The sequence below is a fragment of the Canis aureus genome, chromosome 19 (assembly GCF_053574225.1).
Source record: "Canis aureus isolate CA01 chromosome 19, VMU_Caureus_v.1.0, whole genome shotgun sequence".
Classification (NCBI taxonomy): Eukaryota; Metazoa; Chordata; class Mammalia; order Carnivora; family Canidae; genus Canis; species Canis aureus.
In genome coordinates this window covers 43,131,255-43,157,927 of record NC_135629.1, presented here as the reverse complement: position 1 = coordinate 43,157,927, position 26,673 = coordinate 43,131,255, and the positions used below count along the sequence as shown (strand labels likewise).

Sequence of the window (26,673 nt, the reverse complement as noted above, 5' to 3'; positions counted from 1 at the left end):
ACCCAGGCGTCCCTGTTTCTTAAATTCTACATATGAGTGAGATCACATGATAACTGTCTTTCTCTGTGTGACTTATTTCACTTAGCATAATATCCTCTAGTTCCATCCACATCGTTGCAAATGGCAAGACTTCATTTTTTTTTTTTTTTTTTGATGGCTGAGTAGTGGTCCGTTGTGTATATACCACATCTTCTTTATCCATTCATCTAGGATCATCAATGGACATCTAGGCTCTTTCCATAGTTTGGTTATTGTGGACATTGTTGCTACAAACATTGGGGTGCAGGTGCCCCTTTGGATCATTACATTTGTATCTTTACGGGTAATACTAGTAGTGCAATTGCTGGGTCATAAGATAGCTCTATTTTTACCTTTTTGAGGAAACCCTGTTCCTCAGTGGCTGCACCAGCTTGCATTCCAAACCAACAGTGTAAGAGGGTTCTTCTTTCTCCAAATTCTCACCAACATCTGTTGTTTCTTGACTTGTTCATTTTAGCCATTCTGACTGGTGTGAGGTGGTATCTCATTGTGATTTTGATTTGTATTTCCCTGACGTTGAGCATTTTGTTATGTGAGATTCCCAGGAATCTACTCCTGTATTTCTCTGAGAAGCAGTTGTTCAGTATTTGCTAATTCAGTGCTCATGGCTACTTCAGAGAACATAAAAACCACAAAACAAACAACAACAATGACAACAACAAAAACCTGTGTTATATTTAGCAACTGGGTTTGGGATGATTGGAGTAGAGAACTGAAACACTTATTGAAACTCAAATTATGGGGCGCCTGGGTGGCTAAGTTGGTTAAGCATCTATCTTCAGCTTGGGTCATGATTCCAGGGTCCTGAGATCTGCTTTGCCCTCTCGCTCTGCCCCTCCCCTCCACTCATGCTCTCTTTCAAATAAATAAATAAACAAATAAAATCTTTAAAAGAAACTCAAATTGTCTCATGTTGGCCAGGCCAAGTAGGTCAGCTGGGGTTCCCCGGAAGCAGCTCCTGAGCCAGAACCGTATGCGAGGCTCCATGGAGGAGTGTTCCCTGCAGATCTACCTGTGCAGGAGCAAGTAAAGCAGAATTGGCCAATGGGAGAAGCTACAGTGCATGTGCCACTGAGGTCTCAGCTGATCCTCCAAGAACCCCTTCCAAGTTGTCCCCAAGTAAGGGAAGAAGGCTGGACCTTTCTGTCCCTGTGTGCCAAGTATCTGCCAAGGGCTACATCCTATAAAACGATGGAATCCCGAGCAGTGCATTAGTTCCTGTGATTACATGCAGCTTTTGTGAGGGTTGCCGCTGAGGCGGTATTTCCAGGAGCTAGGGAATTATGTGATTACCCTGCCAGGGGGATTTGGTGGCAACACCACATGTCCCTCCAGGGTACCCCTTCCGGTTGGCTCCTGAGCCCTTCTGACATGATCCTGGCCACTTGGATGCCTTCCTTGCTACCTGGTACGACATGACATTTTTGTCTCATCTGACACATTTCCTGTTCCACAGCTGGATATTTCTCAAACTGTTTTCCCAAGAGGCCCTGATTTCTTTTGGTGGGAAAATGTATTTCACGACTGCCATCTGGGCCCTAGGAATACTTGTTGCTATGTGTCGCTTGCTTCTTATGACTCAAAACCCCCAGCGCTTTTTTTGTTTGTTTGTTTCTCTTTAAAGTCTAATATATTTAGGAGAACTCACTGCCTACCCCTCAACCTCCTCCTCTGCCTGTGTCATCTATTTCTTTCAGAGGGGGCAGCCTGGGTGGTTCAGTGGTTTGGTGCCGCCTTCAGCCAGGGTGTGATCTTGGAGACTGGGGATCAAGTCCCACATCAGCCTCCCTGCATGGAACCTGCTTCTCCCTCTTGCCTGTGTCTCTGCCTCTCTCTCTCTCTCTCTCTCTCTCTGTCTCTCATGAATATTTCTTTCAGAGGGTGCTTCTGCCCAGCCACACACTCCTGACCTGAGGATCACCCTATCAACCGGCCCTCATCTCCTTTGTGGCCAAGCCTGGTGCCTGACTCACAAAAGGTATTCCATGAATATTAGTTGTGAAGACTAAAAGTGCTTACCACTCACTTGGCAGTTGGTGTCCTGCTTGCTGAGAGGCTTTGCCTAGCTTTTCTGGTAGCCAGAGGCTGATCCTCAGTAAGTAAAACCGCTCAACTAAATTCCTGTCTCCGCCCCCACCCGCAGCAAGAAACACATTCTAATATCAGCATGCCACAGGGCATCCCATCTGGACCCTACCCCAGAGCTGGCCACTGTTCCTCCAGCCAGGGCTGTGACTCCTGGCTATCCATTTGTGGGATTTCCTCTTTGCCCAGTTATCCTGGAAATGAAAAGAGGGACAGAACAATGCCGGGAGGGCACTGGGAGAGAGGAGTAAGGGGATAAAAGAGACTGGAGGATTCACGTATCTGTTTCATTCATTTGCCAAATATTTCCTCAAGTCTTGCTCTGTTCCAAGCCTGGAGCTGCAGGGTGGAAGGCAGAGATGAGTAGTGAAGAGTCCCCTGACCTTGAGGAACTAAATGTCACCCAGAGGAAGCAAGAGTAAGGAACCGATGCAAGACCACGAGGAGCCTAGAGTACATGTCACAGCCTAGGGGACACTCTGGGGAGGATTGAATGCCTGTATTGGGTCTTAACCAAGGAAGAAGAAGAGACAAGGAAATGAAGCCACACCCACATTCCCAGTGGGGAACCTCACAGGAAAGAACCAGTTGGTTTAAAAGAAAGGGACAGGTCAGAGTGAGATGTAGTAGGACTTGAAGCTCCAAGTCAGCCCAAGTGCACATTTCTGTAAAAGGATAGTACTGGCTAGCATTCACCGAGTTTAGCTGTAACCAGCTGGAGTTTGCAAAGCCAAGTGTCCCCTCCTGGGGGGCCTCCTTCAAACAGCAGGTGGAACTATCCCAGACTGCTCGCTGACGTCTTTGATAACTGGGAGCCTAGCACTGACCACGGAAGGTTGGGTGGGCAAGAGATAGAGGCTGGGGGAAGATCGGCAGCCAGTACCGCTGACTATGGGACACTAGATCTGGTCATTGGGAAAAAAGAAACTGTAGACACACATAGAGCCAGGCCCTCCCACCTACCCTCCCTTTGTGGGGAGCTCTTTGGGCTCAAGGTGTCTTGACACCCAGCCCATGGTATATCCTTAAGGCATGTGTTACAGGGCAGCAAGAAGAGGCAGGAGGGCATGTGAGTGTGCCATGCCCCAGTCTCTGTCCTCTTGCTCCCCCTGCTCCTGACTACAGAGGCTGCCAAACTCAGCTACAGCACGTCCAGCCATAGAGATGTTGTTGGCTCTAATAGGAGGGCAGGCAGCAGGATCCACTGGCTAAAACCATCCATCAGACTTACATCAAGGCAGACAAGCTCCTCACCTCTGACTCTTCTAGAGTTTACTGGACACCATGAAGTGTTTTCTAAGCTACATTGAAAACTAGTCTCTACAGAGTATGTTATATGCAACCCCACAATTTTCAGGAGTCCAGAGCTTCAGAACAAATAAGAACACATTCCAAACATTTATTAGTTGACATCTAAGATCTCCACACTCCATCACTGCCTCCACACAACTTGGGGTGAGCCTGGATGTGGCCACTAGCTACTGAGGAAGGGGGCCCCCATCACGGGGCTGCCATCACAGAAGGCCTGTGTGCCACAGGCTGGCCACGCATAGGGGGATTCTTGCTGGGTACAGGGGAACTCCTCCCAGCCCCAGACACACCTGAGGCAGATGTGGAAACCCCAGGCCTCCCACCTCAGCAGGGACATGGTGATGCCTCCTCCCCTCTCTCTGCACCAGCAGCAAGCTGACTGCTCTGACAGTCTCAGGTGACAGCCTGAGCCCACACCCAGCTCCAGTGCTGTCTCACTGCTCCTGAGATCTCTTCCGTGGTAGACGCTCTCCAAGATGGCAAGGACGCACTGGGGTCCGCCTCGCAGGCTGGCTTGCTCTCAGGCTGGCATGCTTGCACTCCCTCCTTCCAGGCAGGCAGGGCACAGCCAAGGTGTGGGTGTGGCCGAGGCAGGTGACTGGAGCATCAGGCTGGGGCACTTTCTGGGCTCTAGTCTTGCTGCCACCTTTTACTGTGTGGTCTTCCACAGGGTCAGTGGATGCCAACCAGAATTGTAGGAAGGGCATTTGAGTAGGAGTGGGAGGTCAAGGAGGCCCAGTGAGAGATTCAGAAACAGGAGGGGAGTGGGCCAGGGTGATCATGGGGCCACCAGGATTCCCAGCGGCAGCAACAGGCACAGAAGTGGGAAGAAGCCTGCTGAGTCCCAAGAGCAAGCCTGACTCAAGTGATCAATGACCCAGTCCCTGTACAAACTAACCTCTGTATAAATTCCAGGATAATTTTTACGACCACAGCCAATGCCCCAGCTCACAATCCCCACCTGGACCCAAGTTTCATTAAATTCACAGGCCAGGGGCCCCCCAGAATCTCCCTGGAGAAAGAGAGAAAAAAAAAAAAAGCAAACACAAGAATGAAAGAGAATTAGCATCAGAGCTAGCTGATCGCACTTCAAGGCTTGGGGAAATAGGCAAGCATGGGGCTTCCTCAGGACCTTCCCCCTCCCCAGGCACCCACCAGCCCTAGGTTTCTGGGAATATCAGACTTAAGGGTTGAAAGCTTTAACAAACAAAATTTATAGCCATATGCAAAACAATGGTGGACAAAAAATTGAATAATTGAATATAAGCAACAAAAATATATGTCCTCTGAGCTAATCATAATGAATCCAGTCTATATCTGAGTACACTGCCTGTCACCGAGAAGGGGCTCAAAAGTTGTGACTTGCAGTTTTGATATTTTCTGCTTGAATCTCCCCTCCTCTCCCAACCCCCCCCCAGGGAGCACCAGACCCTCCCACTGAAGGAGCCAGGCAGGCCAGCCCAGCTGGGCCTTGGCGGCTTGTCCCCTTGAGTCCCCTTGATGTGAATTAAGGGTGAACAGAACGGCCGGTGGATAACATAAGCCACGCTGCCTGTGAATGAGGACATTGTGAGAGAACAACAAAGCAGCAAGACAGCCAAGGGCCCATGAACTGACCTGGCAGGCATCCTTTCCTTGGACATTATAACCACACAGCATCCCTTTCTTGACTACGTCACTACTAGTTTCCAACTGTGTTTGGAGTATCTCATTACATCTCTCATAACGGATAATGTTTAGCTCGGCCTCCTGAAGTTCCTCTGTAGTTTCTTGAGATGAATCTGTAGAAATAATTTGGGAATAGGTGGATCTGCTTAATGGAAGAGAACAGGAGCCCCTGGCACCCACTCAGGGTCTCAATACAGTGTGTTCACATACAGACACCCCCTGAGGACAGGGAATATTGTTCCCGTTTGACACTGGAAGAAATGAGGCCCGAAGTTTATGTGGGGAGGGGAGGAGGTAGGAATCAAAAACCAAAGCAGGAGAAGGAAGCACAGATCAGGACAGGAAGAGGTGAGGCCTTACCAGCCCTGAGAAATCTCAACCAACTCTCTATCTCTCTGAGTATCCTTAGTAATCGTGACATCAGTGAAGTGACTTTACTTTTGAGCAAGATCATAAACTTGGACAAGTAGTGTTCGCAAAGATACCAAATTCCAACCTCTCCCCAGGGATAGGAGGCCCAACAACCTCACCAAGAGGAGTTCTCTGGGCTCTTTTCACTCACAGGAAGCTCCCCATCTACCAAGGCAAGGACTTCCAGTTTGGGACAGCTCCCGTTAGCAGGCAGATGAATACCAACACCCCCTGGGCTAAAATCCACCCTAGAGAGAACCCACTTTGCCAGGTCCTGAAATTCTAACTGAAATTTGTAACACTATCCAATTACTGCCTACCAGCATCTTCTGCACCCTCCTCCCTTATCCGCTTGCTACAAAATGGCCTCCCTGCCTCCTCTTTTAGCTTGTAGGGCTAGGCGCTCGGCAGCCTCTTGCCTGGCCTGAGCTCAGAGTCTTCCTTCAGTCTTACCTTTTTCGCTAAGCTTTCCCCATCCAGTCACCCAGCACTCTGTACCAGCTTGCACCAAGAATGCCTTTTCAGGGAGGCACACGGGATGGATGTGGGTGGAAAAATTCACAGGGAACTCAAGCAGAACGAGAGCAATATCATTCTCAATTAATCCAAGAGGATTGTAATCTTTGTGAATAACGATGTCCTGGACGGGGATCTTGACTGCCATATCGGAGGTATGCCTCATGTAGATGTCTCCCATCTTCACCGTGTATTCCACGTAGCTGCAGAGAGATCCTAGAGGCTCTCCACTCCCCCTCCGCCTCTTCTGGGCCTTCCCAGCCTGGGCCTACCTCCACCAACCACTTCCCTCCCTCCAAACCACATCTCATCCCCGGACCCTTGGCCAATCTGTCTAGTGGTGCTCCAGGTCTAGTTCCCTGGTGAGCAGGATCATGGGAACTTGTTAGAGATGCAGATGCTCAGATCCCACTCCTGCATCAGAAATGCGGGGGGTCGGGGACAGGCAATCTGTGTTTTAACGAGCTCTCTGCGGATCTTTCCAGGCTTATTAAAGTTGGAGACCACTGATCTAGCCACGTTGGTCCACTACACTCCGCTCTTCTTAAAGAATGCATCTCGACTGGCATCCCTCCCATTTCTTGCTGCTTGGCTTGAAGGTTAATCTGCACAAGCCTCAAACATGATTTGGGGTCTTGACTTTTTAGGCTACCAAGGGCCCTACCATCACCTACCTCTGACTGCAGGGTCAGAGCAGGGTCTATGACCCTCTTTTTCAGATGAGGAAGAGGAAGCTCAGTAAGGGGACAGGACCGGCCCCAGGTCACAGAGCCCCGGGCACTCACCCAAATATGCAGTGGGCCGCGGTCAGCACCCACCGACTGGCAATGAGGGAGGCTCCGCACATGTGCTTTTCATTGATCTGTAGGCTCACCTGCCAGGGCCACTTTCGCTCTGGAGCGGGCAATCCACCAATTATCCTCATAGACCTGTGGCCGCATCCTGGAGCGTCAGTGAAGGGAGGGGACATGAAAGGAAAGCCACTGACAGCACCAGCAGCAGCAGAGCGGGATGACAAGGCCATGTCCCCTCAGACGGCCCCTCCCAACCAGAGCAGCTCTGTTCCCCCTGAAGGCTCCTCAGAGAATGGCCACCTCCCCTCTGAGCTCAAGCGCAGGGCTGGGGCCACTTCCCCCCACCCCTGGGAAAAACCATCTCCCCACAAGACCCCCTCACCTCTCCCCCCTCACCTCCCCTGGGAAACACCATCTCCTCACAAGACCGCCTCACCTTCCCCCCACCACCCCCGTCACCCCGGCCAGGGCTCTACCGGGGGCCGGGCCCAGAAGCATCACCTGTAGTGAGCAGCGGCTTCGTTCGTGTTGGCTGTGCCTCGGTCACAGCCCCGTAGGAGCCAGAGGCACGTGGGGTGACCGGCACCACTTGCGGGGGTGTGGCAGCCTCGTGCGGCCTGGAGGTCGCCGGCGGCCCCGCAGCCCTCCACACGCTGGCGCCCGGGCCCTCAGGGCCGCCCCCCGGGGACGACGGGGCCGACGACGGGGCCGACGACGCGGCCGACGACGGGGAGGACGACGGGGAGGACGCCCCGAGCGGAGGCGGGAGGAGCAGGAGCCAGAGCAGGAGGCCCAGCGAGCGGCCGCCCGGGGACGCCATGGGCCGCCCGCGCCTCGCCTCTGCCGCGCCCCCTCGCGGCGGCCCGCGGCCCTGCCCTCGCGTTGGCGGGAACTGCGGTCCCCGCGCGCCGGCTGCGGGCCGCGGAGTCACCCCCCAGGAGGCGCTCCGTCCCGCCCCAGCGCCTGGCCCGGCGTGCAGCGCGCCTCGCGGCTGTCGGGTCGGCCGGGGCGCGGGGGGGCGGGGGGTAAACGGGGGGACTCGAGCCCCCGGCGGCCTTAGACGGGACGCTCACCCCTCCGCGGGGACGGAGCCCGCAGCCAAGTGCAAATGCAAACACCCTGAGCTATCACGACGCACCGCACACACCGACGAAAACAAAGGATCGTGACAACCCCCGAATAGGACGGCCGCGGAGGCAGGGGTGCTGGACAGCTCAGCCGCTGGGGCAGGAAAATAAACTATCACAGGCCCTCCGGAACACAGGCTGGCAGTTTTTCTTTCTTCTTTCTTCTTTTTTTTTTTTTTTTTTTTTTTTTTGGCAGTTTCTTATAAAAACAAAATATACAATTACCATACGACCCAGTCATTGCATTACTGGGAGTTTACCCCAGAGACATAAAGCTTTATGTATACACACACGCACACACACCTGTAGGAATGTTTTTAGCAGCTTTATTCCTTTTTTTTTTTTTTTTTTTTTTTAGTATCTTTATTCTTAATAGCCAACATCTGGAAGCAGCCCTGTAGTAGAATACTGGCATCCCAAAGATGTCTGTATTCCAATCCCCGGAACCTGTGAATATGTTACCTTACAGGGCAAAAGGCATGTGAATAAATGAAAAGCCTTGAGCAGAGACATTATCCTGGAGTACACACACATAAAAGCGGCCACAGTGCTTTGCAGTTCCTCCTATCAAGAAACGAAGTCAGGCTGTGGTACAAGCAGCCCATCACCCGGGCTGTATGACCCAGCCAACCTCATGGTGCTAGAGTTTGCTGTGGCAAAATGAAAATGCTGTAAGGAGTCTCTGCTATGCCCTAATTAGTGAGTCACAGTATAGACTCCTCCAGGACTGAAGCAAGACCACACTGTCTGCAGCGAAGAAATTGTACAGTATTTGGAAAGCAGCTCCTAGCACACTACTGCACCCCAGAAAGACACTAAGTGCTGGACCAAGGGACATCAAGTAACTGAGAGTCCCATGCCTCCTATCGTAAAGGAGATACTCAGCCAGACTCACCAAGTCATAAACTCGGCTGGACAAAGCCATTCATCGTTCAATGGACACTTGGAATTGGATTGTTATGACAGGTCTTGAAGACACAAGTAAATTGCACAAAAATATTGGCCTTGACCTACTTACCACCTGCTTATATTGAATTAAAGTTTCTCCCTCAGTTCATACCCATGGCCTTATAAGGACTGTCCTAGGACCAGCTGATGAAAGAGGGAAAAATATAGGCCTGGTTCACAGATGGCCTCAAAATCTTGGTACTGGCTGAGAACAATCTGCTGTTGCACCAGAGACTCACTCAGGGGCGGCCCTGAAAGGCAGTGATGAGGAGAAATCCTCTGCATAGAGCTTCAAACAGTACACCTGGTCGTGAACTTGGTGTTAAAGGAGAAGTTGCCTGAATAAGAATATACATGGACCCCTAAGCAGTGATAAGTGGCTTGTCTGGTTGGTCAGGGGCTTAGAAAAAGCAAAACCCCACAATCTAGGGAAGAAGCACAAGAATGGACCTATGGGAGCAGAAACAAAGTGTGTAGCCTTTTCTATTCCATGCCAGTGCCCACCAGTGAGTAGCCACCACAGAGGAGGCACTCAACAACCAAGTGGATAAGATGACTCCTCCTCTAGGGATCAGCTAACACTTATCCTTGTCAACCTCCATTCTTGCAGTGTGTCCACAGAGTATTTGTGTTGGCAGGATTGGAGGCCATTCATTCACCCAATAAAGCAACATAGGCTTCCTCTTACCAAAGCTGATATAGCTACTACTGTTGCTGAATGTCCAATCTGTCAGCATCCAAGGTCAATGCCAACTCTCTGAAATGCTACATCCCTGAAGGAAACCAACCAGCTATTTGGTGGCAAGATTGTTATATCAACTTCTTTCCACCCTGCAAGGCTAACAGTTCATGCTTACTGGGATTAATGCATTTCAGTACTCTGTAGTACTATGTTATGTAGGATCCCATGATGACAAATCAGACACTCCATGCTGGCAAAGGCATTATAGGCAGACAATACTTTCCAACTTTCCAAATTAAATACTTTTGTGACAACAGCAGTGATATAAGTAAATGTGATTTTTTTAATGTTGTATAATGAAACATGTCAACATTTGGAAAACCACATAACTAAGTAGACCAATGTTTTCCAAAGATTTTACAAAATTATGTATGGCTAAAAGATCCATTCAAAGTGAAGGACCAGGGATCCCTGGGTGGTGCAGCGGTTTGGCGCCTGCCTTTGGCCCAGGGCGCAATCCTGGAGACCTGGGATTGAATCCCACGTCGGGCTCCCGGTGCATGGAGCCTGCTTCTCCCTCTGCCTATGTCTCTGCCTCTCTCTCTCTCTCTCTCTCTCTCTCTGTGACTACCATAAATGAATTTAAAAAAAAAAAGTGAAGGACCAATAGATTTTAATGGAATGAGTGCAAAAAGTTCAAAAAGGTTACTATTCTACATTGCAAGAAATTTTAAAACAGGAAATCTTTAATATTTCCTGACAACACTAGAATTTCTGGCCCACCTCATGTTTTTGTACAGACTTGTTTCCATCTGATACCATTTTCCTTCAACGTGAAGAACTTCAGAATCTCTTGAAGTCCAGGAAGGAATTCTCTCAGCTTTGGTTTTTAAAAGTCTTTACTTCAATTTCATATTTGAAAGATATTTTCATTTGAGGTAGAATTTTATGCTGACTTGCTTTATTTCTTTCAATACTTGAAGATGATCCTCTCTCTACTATCTTCCAACTTGCATTGTGTCTGGAGAGAAGTCTGCAATTGTTCCTATCTTAGTTTTTTTGTTTTTTGTGTGTTTTTTTGTTTTCAGATTTTTTTTTATGATTAAGTCATCTCTACAACTACTGTGGGGCTCAAACCCACAACCCCAAGATCAAGAGTCGCCTTCTCTACTAACCTAGCTGGCCAGGCACCCCTATAATTCTTATCTTTATTCCTCTGTATATGTCTTTTTTTAGCTGCTTTTTTTTTTTAAGATTTTATTTATTTATTCATGAGAGACACACAGAGAGAGAGGAAGAGACACAGGCAGAGGGAGAAGCAGGCTCCATGCAGGGAGCCCGACATGGGACTTGATCCTGGGTCTCCAGGATCACGCCCCTGGCCAAAGGCGGCGCTAAACCACTGAGCCACTGGGGCTACCCTTTCCCAGCTGCTTTTAAACTCCATCACTGAGTTTTGAATGACAATTCAATTATGTTCTGCAGTGTGGTTCTTTGTGTTTCCTTGGGGTACACTGTGCTAAACTAAACTAAAACCTGTGATTTTTAGTTTTTCTTCAAACTTGGAAATTTTTTCAGTAATTATTTGAATTATTTGAAAAGTTTTTGAAGAATATTATTTCTTCCGATATTTCTGCTTCATTTGTTTCCAGCCTTCTGTACTCCAATTTCTCACATAGAACCATTTGATATTGTTCCCATAGGTCAAATCATCAGGGTCTAGTAACTTTTTTCAATATTTGTCTGTGCTTCAGTTTGGGTAGTTTATATTGCTGTGCCTTTGGTTTCACTGATATTTTCCTCTGCAGTACCTAATCTGGTTAAATTCACTGGTTAAACCCATCCAGTGAATTTTTCACTGCAGGTGCTGTATTTTCTAGCTCTAACACTTCCATTTAGCTCTCTTTATCTTCTCTTCTAGTCACATTCACGTTTTCTTTGAAATCCTTGAGCAAATTTACAGTATTAATAGCAGGTATTTTATTTTTCTAAGATTTTATTTATTTCTTTATTTGACAGAGAGAGTGTATACGCACATGAGCAGGGGGAAGAGCAGAGGGGGAAGGAGAGAATCTCAAACAGACTTCACACTGAGCCTGGAGTCCACCCTATGGCTCCATCCCATGACCCTGAGATTAGGACCTCAGCAGAAACCAAGAGTTGGACGTTTAACTGAATGAGCTATGCAGGCGCCCCAATAACAGGTGTTTTAAAATTCTTGTCTATTTCTGTATCTGTTTCTATTGACTGGCTTACTCTCAATTATAGGCCTAATAATTTTTAATGAATGCTGAACGCTATTAATGTTACACTGTTGACTATTTGAATTGTATTTCCTGTTTTTAAGGAGTGTGGAAATCTGGCAGGCAGCTAAATTACTTGCAGTTCACCCTTGGTCTGTTCAAAGTTTTTTTGTTTGTTTGTTTGTTTGTTTGTTTAAGATTTTATTCATTCATGAGAGACACAGAGAAGAGAGAGAGAAAGAGAGAGGCAGAGACACAGGCAGACAGAGAAGCAGGCCCTGTGCAGGGAGCCCCACGCGGACTTGATCCCAGGTCTCTAGGATCAGGCCCCAGGCCAAAGGAGGCACTAAATCGCTGAGCCACCCAGGCTGCCCTCAAAGTTGGTTTTTAAGCTCTGTTAGGATGAGTCTAGAATGGCCTTTATTGAGATCACCTCAATACTAAGGTGTGAGCCTTGTGGGGTCTCTACTGAATGCCTGAGTATTCAGTGAAGTCCTTCCTCTCTGGATGAATAAGACTTGAATCTCCCAGTACTGTGTGAGCTCTGTGAGTTGTCCATCTTATAGCACCCTGGCAATTGTTCCTGGCAATTGTTCTCTGCCTAGCCTCCTGGAAATTTAACCTATGTGTGTGTGGATTAGCATTCAGCCAAAGACCAAAGGGAGTGTTCTGCAGATTTCTGGAGTTATTTCTCTGCATCTCCATCCTATACAGCAGGGATCAAAAACTTTCTCTGTAAAAGACAGACAGTAAATATTTTAAGCTTTGCAGGCCCCACATGGACTCTGCCATATATTCTTTTTTTAAAAGCAACTCTTTAAAAATGTGTAAATCAGTCTTAGTCCTGTTCAAAAATAGGCTATATCTGGAATTGGCCCACAAAACAATGGTAACCCCTTCTCTACAATAGTCTGACCTGCAAACTCCAAATGTCCTGAGCCCCAGTCTTAGTTTAGTAATATCACTGTGTTCTGTTTGGGTTTCCTTCTCTCTGCCATATGAAAACTGCCTCCACTTGGGAAGTCAGGACAATTATAGGGTTCATCTCACTTGTTCCTCTTCTCTCTAGGGTCATAGTCCTACATTGTCATACAATGCTAACTCTTAACAACTCTAATTTTCCAAGAAAGCAGAACAACTGTTTTCTATGTATACTGTTGATGTATTTTCACTTTTGATTATGAGTAACTCTGCTTCATTGTGTGTCTTTCGAATTACCTGTGTCATTTGCAAGAGTTATGACCTTGGATGTCAATCATTCATGTGTAAATGTATTCATTTTTATTTCTTAATTCATAATGCCAGTTTTCAAACTAATTTTACCAAACTGCACTCCCACTCTCATTATATGAGTCTTTCTATTAATCTCTAGTCTTCCCAACACTTATTGCCACAGTTCTGTTTTTTCCCACATGGTGGGCATAAAATTATATCTTGGTATGGTTTTAATTTGCATTTCCCTGGAGTATATTTTCAAATCTTTCATGGCCATTTGTGCTCTTTTTCTATAAAATGTTTGTAACATCTGCCCAATTTTATATTTGGATTGCTTTTGAAGTATTTCTTATTGAGATGTGTTCTTTTTAATTCATGCTAATCCTTTGTTGGTAATGTGTGCTCCAAATATCATTTCGCAATCATGATTTGTTTTTTCACTTTATTACATATTTTGATGAATAAAAGTTCTTAGTTTCAACATAGTCAGAAATAGCAATCTTTTTCTTTCTCATTTTTACTTTTTGTGTCTGCTTTTAAAAAGCCTTCCCTGAGTCTTCAAGATATGGCCCTGTATTTTCTCCTAAAAGTTTTAGAGTTTTGTTTTTCATGTTTTGTCTTTTATCCACCTATTTTTTGTTTATCATGAGATAGGAATTCAGTTTCATTTATTTTCCATTTAATCATTTATCTCAGCACCACGTACTGAATGGCCCATTATTATTAAATATTTTATTTATTTATGAGAGAAAGTGAACAAGAGAGAGAGAGAGAGAGAGAACACAAGTGGTGTTCTCTCTCCCCCACGGGTGGTGGGGAGGGGCAGAAGGAGAGGGAGGTGCAGACACCCTGTTGAGCAGGGAGCCTGATGTGGGGCTCTATCCCAGGACCCTGAGATCATGACCTGAGCAGAAGGTAGATGCTTAACCAGCTGAGCCACCTAGGGACCCCTATTATTTTTTTTTATTAAAGTCTGGTTGACATATTCTTGATTACTAGAGATTCTGATCATCAGTATGTGATAGAATGCATTCTCCTACCTTGACTTCTTCATTAAGCTTTTGGCTATTCTTGGTACTCTCTATAGACCTCAGGGTAAGTTTGCCAAATTTTTGTTTAAACTGTTGAAAATTCTATTCAATGTGCATTAAATCTAAAGATCATTTTTGTGGAGAATTGCTATCTGTGTGGTATTGAGCCTTCTTATTCATGAATTTGGTATATCTTTATTTAGGTCTTCCTTCCCATCCTTCAATAAAATTTTATAAATTTTCCCACAAAGTCATGCACATCTCTCAAAAACGCAATTTTAGGGGAAGGCCAGGTGGCTCAGCAGTTTAGCGCTGCCTTCGGCCCAGGACGTGATCCTGGAGACCAGGGATTGAGTCCCATGTCAGGCTCCCTACATGGAGCCTGCTTCTCCCTCTGCCTATGTCTCTGCCTCTCTCTCTCTCTCTCTCTCACTCTTTCTCTGTGTCTCTCATGAATGAATAAATAAAATCTTCTAAAAAATGCAATTTTACATTATTCTTCTATTTAACAATCTTATCAAATTATTTTATCAATTTTGATCATTTGTAGATTCTTTAGAGTTTTCTATATTGAAACAACCAGATCATGTACAAATAATTATGTCTTTTCTGTAGTGTATATATCCTCCTTGTTCTTTTTGATAAGTTCTCTCATTCTGTTGGGGTTAGTCTTTTTTTTTAAGAAAAACCTACAAATTAGAAATTATTATTGTTTTATACAGTCATGATTTTAGATATTTGTTATTACTTGTTTCTTTACTCACTATATTCGTTAGGGTACAGGCTAAAGTGTGGATATCTCTGTCCACAAATATCCCAAAATACAGTGGTTAAAAAAGAGAGTTTATTTCTCTCTTACTTAGCAGTCCAAATGTAAGTGGCCAAGTCCAGTTCTGCCACCCTTAACATGGGCACACATCTCTGCATCCAAGATGGCACCTCCATCTTTCTCATCTTCTTCCCCTTTAGAAAGGGGATAGGACCAAAAAGCATATTTATGTCCCTTTCAAGGGCATTGCCGCAACAGCACACTACTGCTACTTACATCTAATTGAACATAAGTTAAAGACATGGTCACACTTAGCTCGAAGGGAACTGAGAAAGATAGTTCTTAAGTAGGTAGCCACCCAGATCACCTGGGATCCATTTTACCTGTCTGGTGTACCTCTCTCCCAGCTACTCTGGATATTGCTACTAGGAATTCATACCTGCATCCTTTTTAGGAGGCTTACCCGTGAGCACATGGAGTGACATTACAGAAGGTGACTAGGAGTTGCATTCTTACTTCCCATCCTTCCAGTCAGCCTATAGCAAATGACGACATACTGGTGCAGGGCACAAAACTCAGCTCCCTTGGCTTAAGTCTGGATGAATTTTGTAACGTAGACTCCAGGATCATGCTGAGCCTAGACTTCACCTATAATCACATTCTTATTAAACTTACCTTTCCTATCCTGCTTCCCTCACATCCATACAGGTTTTTCCTGAAAATGACTCTCTTAATAGGTTACTTGAACATGAATCCCTGTCCTGAGATTTGCTGGTAGAGAAATAACCCAGTAAATGCTAGAGCTGGCCTGTCCTAGCTCATGAAAGCCAATTATTAATTGTCAGGAATTTTATGAGCTGGCTGTTAAACATAGTCATTATTAAATTTTAAATTATAAAGCCTGTAATTAAAGTACACTAAAAACAAAGGTAATAAATATTCAAAAATAAATAAATAAATAAATAAATAAATATTCAAAATTCATTACTTCCTAGTTATTTTCCTGAATTTTCTGATTACCTGTGCTCATGAGGCTGGATCAAGAGCCATATACTATAGCTATATGGCAAAACTTCTATCTAATAGTATACATCTCTTCCCAACTCCAGATTCAGTAATGTCATGTTGGGAGCTTGAAATAATCCATGGTGGAAGTGTTTACACCATAGAAATCTGAAAGTGTTAATAATTAGGGCTTTTTTCCCCCTTGCAGAGCTGCTTGCTAAATATCTGCTGGCACAACATTAGAATGGCCTAAGATATCAGGTCATTGCATAAGACATGTATTATGCAAGAAGAAGAGAATGGACATTGGGGCCAAACTAGATTGTGTCACATTAACCTATTTTTTTTAACTGAGGAAAAATTTGCAAACAGTTAAATATATAGACCTTAAGTGCACAATCTAATGTTTTAGTAAATATATAGATCCACATAACCACCCCTTCAATCAAGCTATAAACCATTTCAAAACCCCAGAAAGTGCCTTTGTGTCCTCTTCAAATCCGTCATAAGCAACCACTGATTACCTATTGTGCCTGTTTGGTCTTCATATAAATGGGATCAGAAATCCGTACTCTTTGTGTCTGACGTCTTTCACTCAGCATAATGTTTTTGAATTTCTACTCACGTTCTTATGTCTATTAGTAGTTTATTCTTTTTGTTGCCAAGTAGTATTTTCATTATCATTTTATCTGTTGACAGTCACTTGAGTTGTTTCCAGATTCTGGCTATTATGAATAAAGATGCCATGAACACCATATGTAAGCCTCTGAGTGGACACTTCTGCTATTTACCTCCAGTCTGTAGTTTTGATTTTCCCTTTCTTAACAGTGTCTTTCAAAGAGAGAATATAGGGATGCCTGGGTAGCTCAGTGGTTGAGTGTCTGCCTTCAGTTCAGGGCATGATCCTGGAGTCCTGGGATGGAGTCCCATATGGCTCCCTGCATGGAGCCTGCTTCTCCCACTGCCTCTGTGTGTGTGTGTGTGTGTGTGTGTGTGTATCTCCCATGATTAAATAAATAAAATCTTAAAGAAAAAGAGAATATTTTCATTTTGATGAAATCCAATCATTTATTTTCTTGTATAGTTCATGCTGTTTGTGTCCTATATAAAGAATCTTTGCCAACTCAAGGGTCACAGAGACTTTTCCCCCTTTTTTTAGGAGTTTTCTAGATGTAGGTTTTACATTTAGTTCTATAATCCACTTTAAGTTAATTTTTACATCTAATGCAAAGATTGAGGGGTATGGCTTGGTTTGATTTTGCATAAGAATATCCCATTGTTCCAGTATCATTTATTTAAAAGACTATCCTTTTTTACATTGAATTGCCTTGGCACCTTTGTTGAAAACAATGGGCCATATATGTGTGGATCTATTTCTAGACTCTTTATCTTATACCACTGATCTATATGTCTGCCCTTATGCCAATACCATAAGGTATTGATTACTACCCTTTTATGGTAAGTCTTGAAGTACAGTAGTTCTTTCTTTTGGTTATTCTACATCCTTTGCTTTTCTGCGTACATTTTAGAATCAGCTTGTCAATCTCTACACAAAGCCCCACCTTGAAAAACATGAAAAAATTGGGAGGTGTAATGTTATTGAATTTCAAGACTAACTATAAAAGCTACAGTACTAGAACACTGTAAAGTTTGCATAAGAATATACAGATAAACTGGTGTGCCTGGGTGGCTCAGTGGTTTAAATGTCTGCCTTCAGCTCAGGTCCTGGGATCAAGCCCCACATCGGGCTCCCTGCTCAGTGGAGTCTGCTTCTCCCTCTCCCTCTGCTGCTCCCCCCACTCAGTGTGCGCGCTCTCTCTCTCTCTCTCTCTCTCCCCCTCTCTCTCAAATAAATAAATAAATAAATCTTTAGGGAAAAAAAGGACAAATAGATAAGGAACTGAACAGAGAATCCATAAATAGATGCATGTAATATGCTGTCAATTTTTGATGAAGTACCAATGCAAATCAATGTGAAAATAAATGTATTTTCAATAAATGGCCCAAGAACTGGATAACATTAAAGATATGGAAAAATATACTTTGGTCCCTAGATCTCATACCATGCCCCCAAATTAATTTGCAGACCATAGACCTAAATGTAAAAGCTAAAGTTGTAAAGCTTCTGGAGAAAAAAATAGAAGAAAATTTTTCATAGCCCCCAGCTAAAAAGTGAATAAAGTAGGTCACAAACTTAGGATTCTACTCAGAATACAAGACTACTTAGAAGTCAGCAATAAAAAAATAAGCATCCTAATTAAAGATACACAAAAGACCTGAAAACATACTTCATAGAAGATATGCTTATGACCAATAGCACATAAAAATGTGCTCAATATCATTAGTTACAGGGAAACACAAATTAAAACCCCAATGAGGTACCATTTCATACCTATTAGAATTGGACAAAAAAAGCCTGAGGACTGATGAGGATGTGGATCAACTGGAACTCTCATTTATTGTTGGGAATAGCAAAAAACAGTACAAATAATCTAGAAAACTCTGGAAATTTCTGATAACGTTAACCATACGTCAATTTCATGAGCCAGCAGTTCTGGTCCTAGGTTTATTCCCAAAAGAAGTGAAACTATATAGATACAAAGAAGTCTTATACTAAAATGTTTATTACCAGCTTCATTCCTAATGAAGCCCCAAACTGTAAACAACCCAAATGTCCATCAATAGGAGAATAAACCAACTGGAATATTCATACAAGAATATTACTATTTACCCATAAAAAGGAATGAACTAGGGGCACCTGGGTGGCTCAATCAGTTAAGCACCTGCCTTAGGCTCAGGTCATGATCTCAGGATCCTGGGATTAAGCCCCATATCAGGCTCCTTGCTCAGCAGGGAGTCTCCTTCTCCCTCTTCCTCTGCCCATCTCCCTGCTCATTCTCATTCTCTCTCTCTCTCTCAAATAAATAAAATAATAAAAAAAATTTAAAGGAACGAACTACTAATAACACATAACACACAGCAACATGGATGAACCTCTAAAACAACATGTAGAAGGTAAGCCAGACACAAAAGCACTTACTATATTACATTAATATGAGGTTCAATAACGGGTGCCTGGGTGGCTGTCGGTAAGCATCCAACTCTTGATTTCCACTCCGGTTATTACCTCAGTGTCGAGAGATCAAGCCAAGCATCAGCTTCTATACTCAGTGGGAAATCTGCTTAAGATTCTCTCTCTCCCCCTCTCCCTCTGCCCCTCTACCTCTTCCCTCTCTAAAAAGAAAAAAAAAAATTTAGTCTAAATAAATGACTTTTAAAACTTACATTTATAAGAATCCAGAAACAAAGTTCCACATGATACCCACTGCATTGGGTAGAATGAGGTTTTTCTATGAGTAACTGAGACCTGATACAACAATGGCTTAAATAAAAAAAAAAAGAATTTCTTTCTCTGCTGCATGTAATGAGCTGTGATAACAGTCCTACAAATTCCAAGGAGCCAAGTTCCTTCAAAATTCCTGCTCCGCACCCTCAGCATGTTCCTTGTGTCTTGAGATTTGGTTTGGGAAATGTAGAGATTTCCCAAATCCAAATTTGGTTTGGGAAATGTGTAGAGATTACTTAAAAAACTTGTCTGCTCAAGCCCTGGTCACTGTGTACACATTTCAGCCAGGAGAGAAGAAAGAGATCTGAAGATGACTTTGTCCTCCATTAAGGACATTTCCCCAAATTCACACTCAACATTTCAGTTTTTATTGGCCAGAACTTAGTGCCATACTTAGATGTGCAGGACTTGGAAATACAGTCTTTATTCTGATCAGCTATATGCTCAGAAGAAAAGGGATGAAAAATGTCAGAAGTGTACAGTTTTAGATCTTTACCCCAGTCCATTTCTTTATTCACCCAAATATTCATGGGCACTTACTTCTCACGTGTAAAATGCACTAATCCTCTCCTAAAAGAAAATAACCTCAAAGTTTCAAGAACAGAGAAGGAAATCGGGAGCAGTGAAGTGAGTGCTCCACATGGTAATAGACGGCTACTCTGTGACAATAGGCTAATGAGAGAAATGAGCCAGCACAGACACAGTAAGCACTCAACCTGTCCTCTCCCTGAGCCTCAGCCTGGTGTTCTTCATGGTCAGGTCAAGGCAGTCTGGTGCACAAGGCTCCACATAACAGACAGGCAGGAAGTAAGGCTTGCAGTTTGGAGGCAATGCCCTGACCTCCCTCTCGTTCCACTCTCTCTCACTTCCTCCTCCCCAGATGCAATGGCTACGAAGGGAACGGGAACTCAGGTACAAAGCTCCCTGCAGAGATGCTGGTGGCCATGGGGGGCATAGCAGCAGGATCTAAGTGCTAAGACCATCTGTCCAACTCACATCAGAGTAGATGAGGGCCTCCCCTCTCACTCTAGAGTTTAAAAAGCATCACGAACACATTCTTAAGTTAAATGTGAGAAAAATTATCAGTGTCCCCCACCCCTGGTCAGGAGAGATACAGAACACACAGGTGACAATCCAAACATTTATTAGTTGGCATCTAAGATCTCCACACTCCATCACTGCCTCCACACAACTTGGGGTGAGCCTGGATGTGGCCACTAGCTACTGAGGAAGGGGGCCACCATCACGGGGCTGCCATCACAGAGGGCCCATGTGCCACAGGCTGGCCACGCACAGGGGGATTCTTGCTGGGTACAGGGGAACTCCTCCCAGCCTCAGACACACCCGAGGCAGATGTGGAAATCCCAGGCCTCCCACCTCAGCAGGGACATGGTGACACCTCTCTCTCTGCACCAGCAGCAAGCTGACTGCTCTGACAGAGTCTCAGGTGACAGCCTGAGCCCACACCCAGCTCCAGTGCTGTCTCACTGCTCCTGAGGTCTCTTCTGTGGTAGAGGCTCTCCAAGATGGCAAGGACGCACCGGGGTCTGCCTCGCAGGCTGGCTGGCTCTCAGGCTGGCATGCTTGCACTCCCTCCTTCCAGGCAGGCAGAGCACAGCCAAGGTGTGGGTGTGGCCGAGGCAGGTGACTGGAGCATCAGGCTGGGGCACTTTCTGGGCTCCAGTCTTGCTGCCACCTTCTACTGTGTGGTCCTCTACAGGGTCAGTGGATGCCAACCAGAATTGCAGGAAGGGGCTTTTTTTTTTTTTTTTTAAGATTTTATTTGTTCATGAGAGACATAGTGAGAGAGGCAGATACATAGGCAGAGGGAGAAGCAGGTTCCCTGCAGGGAGCCTGATGCAGGACTCAATCCTGGGACCCCGGGATCACACCCTGAGCCAAAGGCAGATGCTCAACCACTGAGCCACCCAGGCTCAGGAAAGGGCATTTGAGTAGGAGCAGGAGGTCAGAGGAGAGGCCAGGCCCGGTATGAGACTCAGAAACAGGGGAGTGGGTGAGGGTGATCACGGGGCCATCAGGATGCCCAGCGGCAGCACCAGGCACAGAAGTGGGATGAGTAACACCACTGAATACAAAGAGGCAGCCTGGTTCATCACGTTAACTATCCACTCAGCATAGGAAGCAATGTCCGTATAAACTCCAGGCACATTTCTACGACCACAGCCAAAGCCCCAGCTCACGATTCCCACCTGGACCCATGTGTCCTGAAATTTACAGACCAGAGGGCCCCCAGAATCTCCCTGGAGAAAGAGAAAGAAACAAATGCAGGAATGGAAGACCATCCACGTGAGAGCAAGCTGGCTACACTGTAAGGCACTGGGCAGTCAGGCACATGGGGACCTTCCCCAGGGACCTACCAGGCCCACCCTTCTGTGAATACGGAGAACTGAGAATTGAAAAGTTAATGGGCAGGGGTGCCTGGATGGCTCATTGGGTAGAGCATACAACTCCTGATCTCGAAGTTGTAAGTTTGAGCCCAACACTGAGTGTAGAGATTACTTAAAAATAAAATTGTAAAAAAAAGAAAGAAAAGTTAATGGGAAAACTTTAACATCCTCAGGACGATATTATGAATGACTGGTCATTTCCCAAACCATAGTGGGGGTTAAACATTTTGAATACCACCTCTGCATCAGAACCCCCAAAATCCATACATCTAGCTTAAAGTTTCTCTAGAACTCTTAACTCATATATTCCCTCCATATTTGACACTCCACTCCCAGACATCCCATACACACCCATCTCATGCAGAACATTGCATGTCCTCTCCCAGATCTGCTCTGGTGCCCCCACTCTGCACCACCCAACTCAGACAGAAACAGAGAGCCCTCCTGACCTGCCCCTCACCCCCACCCTCCCAGCAGTCAGTGACTCAACCTCAGGTACACCCTCTTTACCCCCTAACCACCCCAGGTCCTACTCAGAACTCAGCAGCATTGCCTAGACGATGGAAACAAACACCTAGCCTGCAGTCCTGCCTGGGCGGCATCAAGAAACTCAGCCCAGCGCTCCAGGCCACACATACTCCCACTCCAGGCCTCTTCCCTGGCCCTGTTGGTCACCTCACTGCTCCAGACCTGGAAGACGTGCCCTAAACGTGACAGGTTCCCTCGCACACCTCGGAGCTGCTGTACATGCGGCTCCCTCTCCCTATAAGGCTCTTCTCCTCTTTCCAAGAAATCCAAATACTCATCCTCTGAGCCCCAGCCCAAATGCCCCCTCCTCCAGAAGGCACTCAGTGCAGGAGTCCTGCAGGCACGCACAGGGGGACCCCGAGCGAACACCTTCAGACCTCACCTCATGTATGACAGGTATGATATCTGTGGGGCGGGGTTATGACTGGGGGGTTAACAGAGCTAATGGGGACAGACGCTCCCACTGGTCACACGGAAGTGTGACATGGGAGGAACCCAATGAAAGGAACTCAGAGTGTTAGCATTACCCACTCCCTGACTTCCCCCCATTTTGGCAGTGTCCCCAGGCAGCAAGGGCCGCTCCCTTTTGAAGGAACAGGCCAGGCCAGCTCAGGGGAGCAATGAGTGGTTCCCCCGAGTGAGAGGAGGTGACAGATGAACCAGGCCCTGGCACTCAGGAATGAGGAGACTTTGAGGGGACATCCTCAATGTGGAGGTAGAAAGGGGTCTGTGAAGTTACCTGACAAGAATCTTTGCCTGCTGCTTTATAGCCACAAATCATGCCTTCCAGTACTACAGTCTTATTTGTTGTCATGGCTTTCTGAATCATCTCGTTACACCTCTTGTGGTGGATGATGTCTTGGTCGACCTCTTGGAGAATATGTGCAACAAGTTTGCTGCCTGCAAGTAAAGAGGCTCAGCAGTGGGTGGTTCTGCACCAGTGGACAGGAAGCCCCTACACACCTAGAATCCCCTTTGAAAAAGACAGGGCAGTGGGGACTGTCCCCATTTGACACTGGAGGAAACTGAGGCCCAAAGTTGACATGGGGAGGAAAGGTGGTAGGAACTAAGACAGGCTGAAGACGAACCAGTCTAGATGGGAAGAAGGCAAGGCCTTATCAGCCTGAGAAATGATAATCAAGCATCTGTTACCCTGTATCAATAGTAATAGTGACAGGGATCCCGTGCGTCAGTAACATATCTTTACTTTAGAGCAGGACCACAGACTCTGGAATGGGTAGTGCCCCAAAGTTACCAATCCAGTCTCTGCCCAGAAATAGAAGGCCCTACAGGGATCCCCTACAGGAATCATCTGGCTCTGCCTATACCCAAAGGGACACGAAGCTCCCTGACAACCAAGGCCAGTACTTTCAGAGAGAAACACTTCTGACTGGAAGACAATTCGTCACTTACTGAGCAGAAACCCACCTTGGAGAGAACTCCAAAGCCTCTGGCTCTGTCCCCAGGGAACCTAAAAATATCCCTAAGCCAGCCAGGCACGGTGCCACACAAATGTGCAGAAATAGACTTTCAGCCAGGTATTTCTTCTCCTCCTGAGAGCAATTCCAGTTCCCAGGACCCATGCCTTTCCTAAACACCTACTGTGAAATGTTTCTGTTACAACAAAAGACCTCAACCAATTTCTAGGCTCACGCCAACCAGGAGCTATTACTCTGACTGTTACCAACCTGTGGCCCCATTCCCCCTCTGCCAGGCAGTCCATCCACCTCCCCGTCCCTCTCTTTAGCCTTTTTGTTTCAGGGATAGGGCTGCCTCCCACTTCCTGAGCGTGCGACCTGCCTCACAGTCTCACCATATTCTTCTTGTCTGCCCCATCCAGTCACCCAGCATGTGGTCCCAGCTTCCACCTGGAAAGTCTTCTGAGGAATGCATATAGGCTGTATGGTCATGCTGAAGTTTACAGGGTAGAGCAGCTGCAGAAGGGCAAGGTCCTTCTGAATGGTTCCAACTACTGAGAGCTGAGGGTGGACAATGACGTTTCGGATAGGGACCACCACACTTGTGTTTTCTTTATGGATACTTCGGTCTCCCATCTTGACAGTGTAGCTAAGATGGCTGTGGGAGAGAAGATATGCCCTTTATGGAGACCTTGAGAAGCAACCCTCATGCCTTTTTACACACATTGCAGATGCTTCCCAATCTGGCCCTGACCTCCCTCATCTCTCTTTCTACCACCCCATCTCTAAAAATCCTTGCTTCACACCTCTCAAAACTTGTTTGCTCACCCATACAATTGGTTTGGTTCACCAAATTAGTATTCCTAGTAATACCAGGAATTAGTATACCTAGTAATACCAGTGCAAACTCTTGTTTTTTAGTGTGTGGGCTTTGGCTGGACTAGGTTGGTTGGTTGGGTGGATTGGGTTGGGGTGGGTTGGTTGGTGTGTGTTGGGTTGGTTGGGTTGGTTGGTTGGGTGGACTGGGTTGGGTTGGGTTGGGTTGGGTTAGTTGGGGTTGGATTGGGCTGAGTTGGTTGGGTTAGGTGGGGTTGGATTAGGCTGGGTTAGTTGGTTGGATTGGGTTGGGTTGGGCTGGGTTTGGGTTTTATCAAGTTTCCAGGGCAACAGAACCTAATGGGTATTAGAGGAGAGCAGAGCTGGCTTCAGAACTCAGTATCCACTCGTCACCCTCACCTTAAAATACAGTGGCCCGCAGTCAGCACCCACTGCTGTGTGATGAGGGAGCCTCCACACACGTGTTTCTGGTTGATCCTTAGGCTCACCTGCCAGGGCCACTTCGCTTCTTCGGCCGCCTCTCCGCCCAAGATTTTCGCAGTGACTTGGCCACACCCTGGGGTGAGAACAGCATGGGAGGAAGGACCTCAAAGAAACAGGGCCTGCTCCCGAGAGCCCGGGCTCCCCCGGGGAAGCACCAGGGGCTCCTCGGACAGCCGGGAAGGCCACGGCCGAGTCCCCAGGCCCTGTACCCGCAGACCCCCAAGGCCGCGTGGGCCCGTTCCTCAGAGCCCCGGGGCGGGGGGCAGGACGGGGCCGGCGGGAGAGGGCCTCTGGCTCCCCCAGTCTCCCCGGCCTCAGCCCCGCTCCGGGCTCCCAACGCCAAACGTCACCTGGGACCAACTCCACCAACTGGGAGAGTATGGCCGCCTCGCGCGGCCTGGAGGTCGCCGGCGGCCCCGTAGCCCTCCACACGCTGGCGCCCGGGCCCTCAGGGCCGCCCCCCGGGGACGACGGGGCCGACGACGGGGCGGACGACGGGGCCGACGACGGGGCCGACGACGGGGAGGACGACGGGGAGGACGACGGGGAGGACGCCCCGAGCGGAAGCGGGAGGAGCAGCAGCCAGAGCAGGAGGCGCAGCGAGCGGCCGCCCGGGGACGCCATGGGCCGCCCGCGCCTCGCCTCGCCTCGCCTCGCCTCTGCGCGCCCCTCGCCGCCGCAGGCTGACGGTCCGCGCAGGCGCGTGAGCGGTGGAAGAGGCGCGCTCCCTGCGCTCCCCGCCCCCGGGCCCGAGTGCGAAACCCCGAGCCCTGGCTTCCCCCTGGGTCCGTCTCCACCGCGAGTCCCACGAACTCCGCGCGGGCCGGAGGGGTCGGGGTGCTTCTGAGGACAACCGCCCTTGATAGGGACCTTCCAGTTCCAGGGACCCCTTTGCCAAAGAGAAGCAATACAGTATATCCGCCCTCGCCTTCTGTTGTTTATCTAACCTGCAAATATTAAGAATGTATGCATTACGTAAAATGCTTGATTATATATTTTTGGGTTTTTAAATTAAAGACTTGTAAAACACACACACACACACAAAAATATATGGCCCCCATACCCCCCACCCCTACCGCACCCCGCAAGGAGCCTTAATGCTCCATGATGGGTCCTCGGCTCAGGGCTTCATTCACCAGAACAAGGTTTTGGGGTGGGGGGTGCTATACAAATTAAGTAGTTGAGACAAAGGAGTAGGCTGCTGTTCTCAGTGACAGTGGCACCTTAAAATATTAGCCACCACCAAAGATACCCACAAGTCAGTCCATTCTTCTTAGCACTTGGTCCCTGGCATCCGTCCTGGTGGCCGGTCCTTTGTCTTTGTGGCCTGAACGCTTCTGCTAGGCCTCTGCGTCTCTGGGCTTCAGCATCCCTGTTGAGGTCGAGGAGAAAACAGCAATCCTAGCTTCTGAATTGCAGCACTTCCCACTTTTCCCTGGCCAAAAACAGGACAGCCAGTCACAGTGTTTTTCAGGGATGTGGATACTCCCCTCGCAATTTATTTGTCAACATCCTGGTGAAGGGATTATTCTCTAAGGCCTTCTTGGAGGTCAGAGAAATAAGGGAGTAGGTCATACATCATGAATCCATTCTAATATTCTCCACTCTCTCTTTGCATTCCTTTCTCTATGTTAAACCAAGGAATTTTCTGGCATATCAAGTTCCTTTAGTGTGGTCCACCATTGAGTGGAAAACAGCCAGTATGTAGAATCTACAACATATAGAATCATGCTCACCCTGCCTGAACCAGCAAACTGAATTTAGGATTTCTGGTTAAGTGTAATCCTGATAAATGTGGCCTCAGGCCTC

At 46.9% G+C, this 26,673-nt stretch overlaps 2 protein-coding genes across 2 annotated transcripts; both read right to left on the bottom strand.

Moving 5' to 3' along the window:
- Positions 1–3,503: 3,503 nt before the first annotated feature.
- On the bottom strand, positions 3,504–7,668 carry LOC144290170 (serine protease 44-like). The gene is made up of 5 exons (XM_077859137.1): positions 7,326–7,668; positions 6,816–6,972; positions 5,968–6,233; positions 5,053–5,216; positions 3,504–4,447 (listed from the first exon to the last, which is right to left on the bottom strand). Exons 1-5 carry the CDS (start codon positions 7,642–7,644, stop codon positions 4,214–4,216), a joined length of 1,140 nt encoding a protein of 379 aa, XP_077715263.1. The 5' UTR covers positions 7,645–7,668; the 3' UTR covers positions 3,504–4,213.
- A 13,278-nt stretch (positions 7,669–20,946) lies between these two features.
- LOC144290169 (putative serine protease 42) lies at positions 20,947–25,512 on the bottom strand. The gene is made up of 5 exons (XM_077859136.1): positions 25,215–25,512; positions 24,781–24,937; positions 23,940–24,202; positions 22,866–23,026; positions 20,947–21,451 (listed from the first exon to the last, which is right to left on the bottom strand). The coding sequence occupies exons 1-5, from the start codon at positions 25,486–25,488 to the stop codon at positions 21,215–21,217; spliced, it is 1,092 nt and encodes a 363-aa protein (XP_077715262.1). The 5' UTR covers positions 25,489–25,512; the 3' UTR covers positions 20,947–21,214.
- Positions 25,513–26,673: the final 1,161 nt, after the last annotated feature.

What these genes read in the sequence shown, in the direction of transcription:
- LOC144290170 (XM_077859137.1), bottom strand. Translation starts at nt 7,644, where the DNA reads ATGGCGTCCCCGGGCGGCCGCTCGCTGGGCCTCCTGCTCTGGCTCCTG. An exon ending in GAAGCCGCTGCTCACTACAG is followed by an intron (nt 6,973 to 7,325) that starts GTGATGCTTCTG and finishes CTGACGCTCCAG; the next exon opens with GATGCGGCCACAGGTCTATG. An exon ending in GGGAAAGCTTAGCGAAAAAG is followed by an intron (nt 5,217 to 5,967) that starts GTAAGACTGAAG and finishes TTATTTCTACAG; the next exon opens with ATTCATCTCAAGAAACTACA.
- LOC144290169 (XM_077859136.1), bottom strand. Translation starts at nt 25,488, where the DNA reads ATGGCGTCCCCGGGCGGCCGCTCGCTGCGCCTCCTGCTCTGGCTGCTG. An exon ending in GTTGGTGGAGTTGGTCCCAG is followed by an intron (nt 24,938 to 25,214) that starts GTGACGTTTGGC and finishes TTCTCACCCCAG; the next exon opens with GGTGTGGCCAAGTCACTGCG. An exon ending in GCGGGCCACTGTATTTTAAG is followed by an intron (nt 24,203 to 24,780) that starts GTGAGGGTGACG and finishes TCTCTCCCACAG; the next exon opens with CCATCTTAGCTACACTGTCA.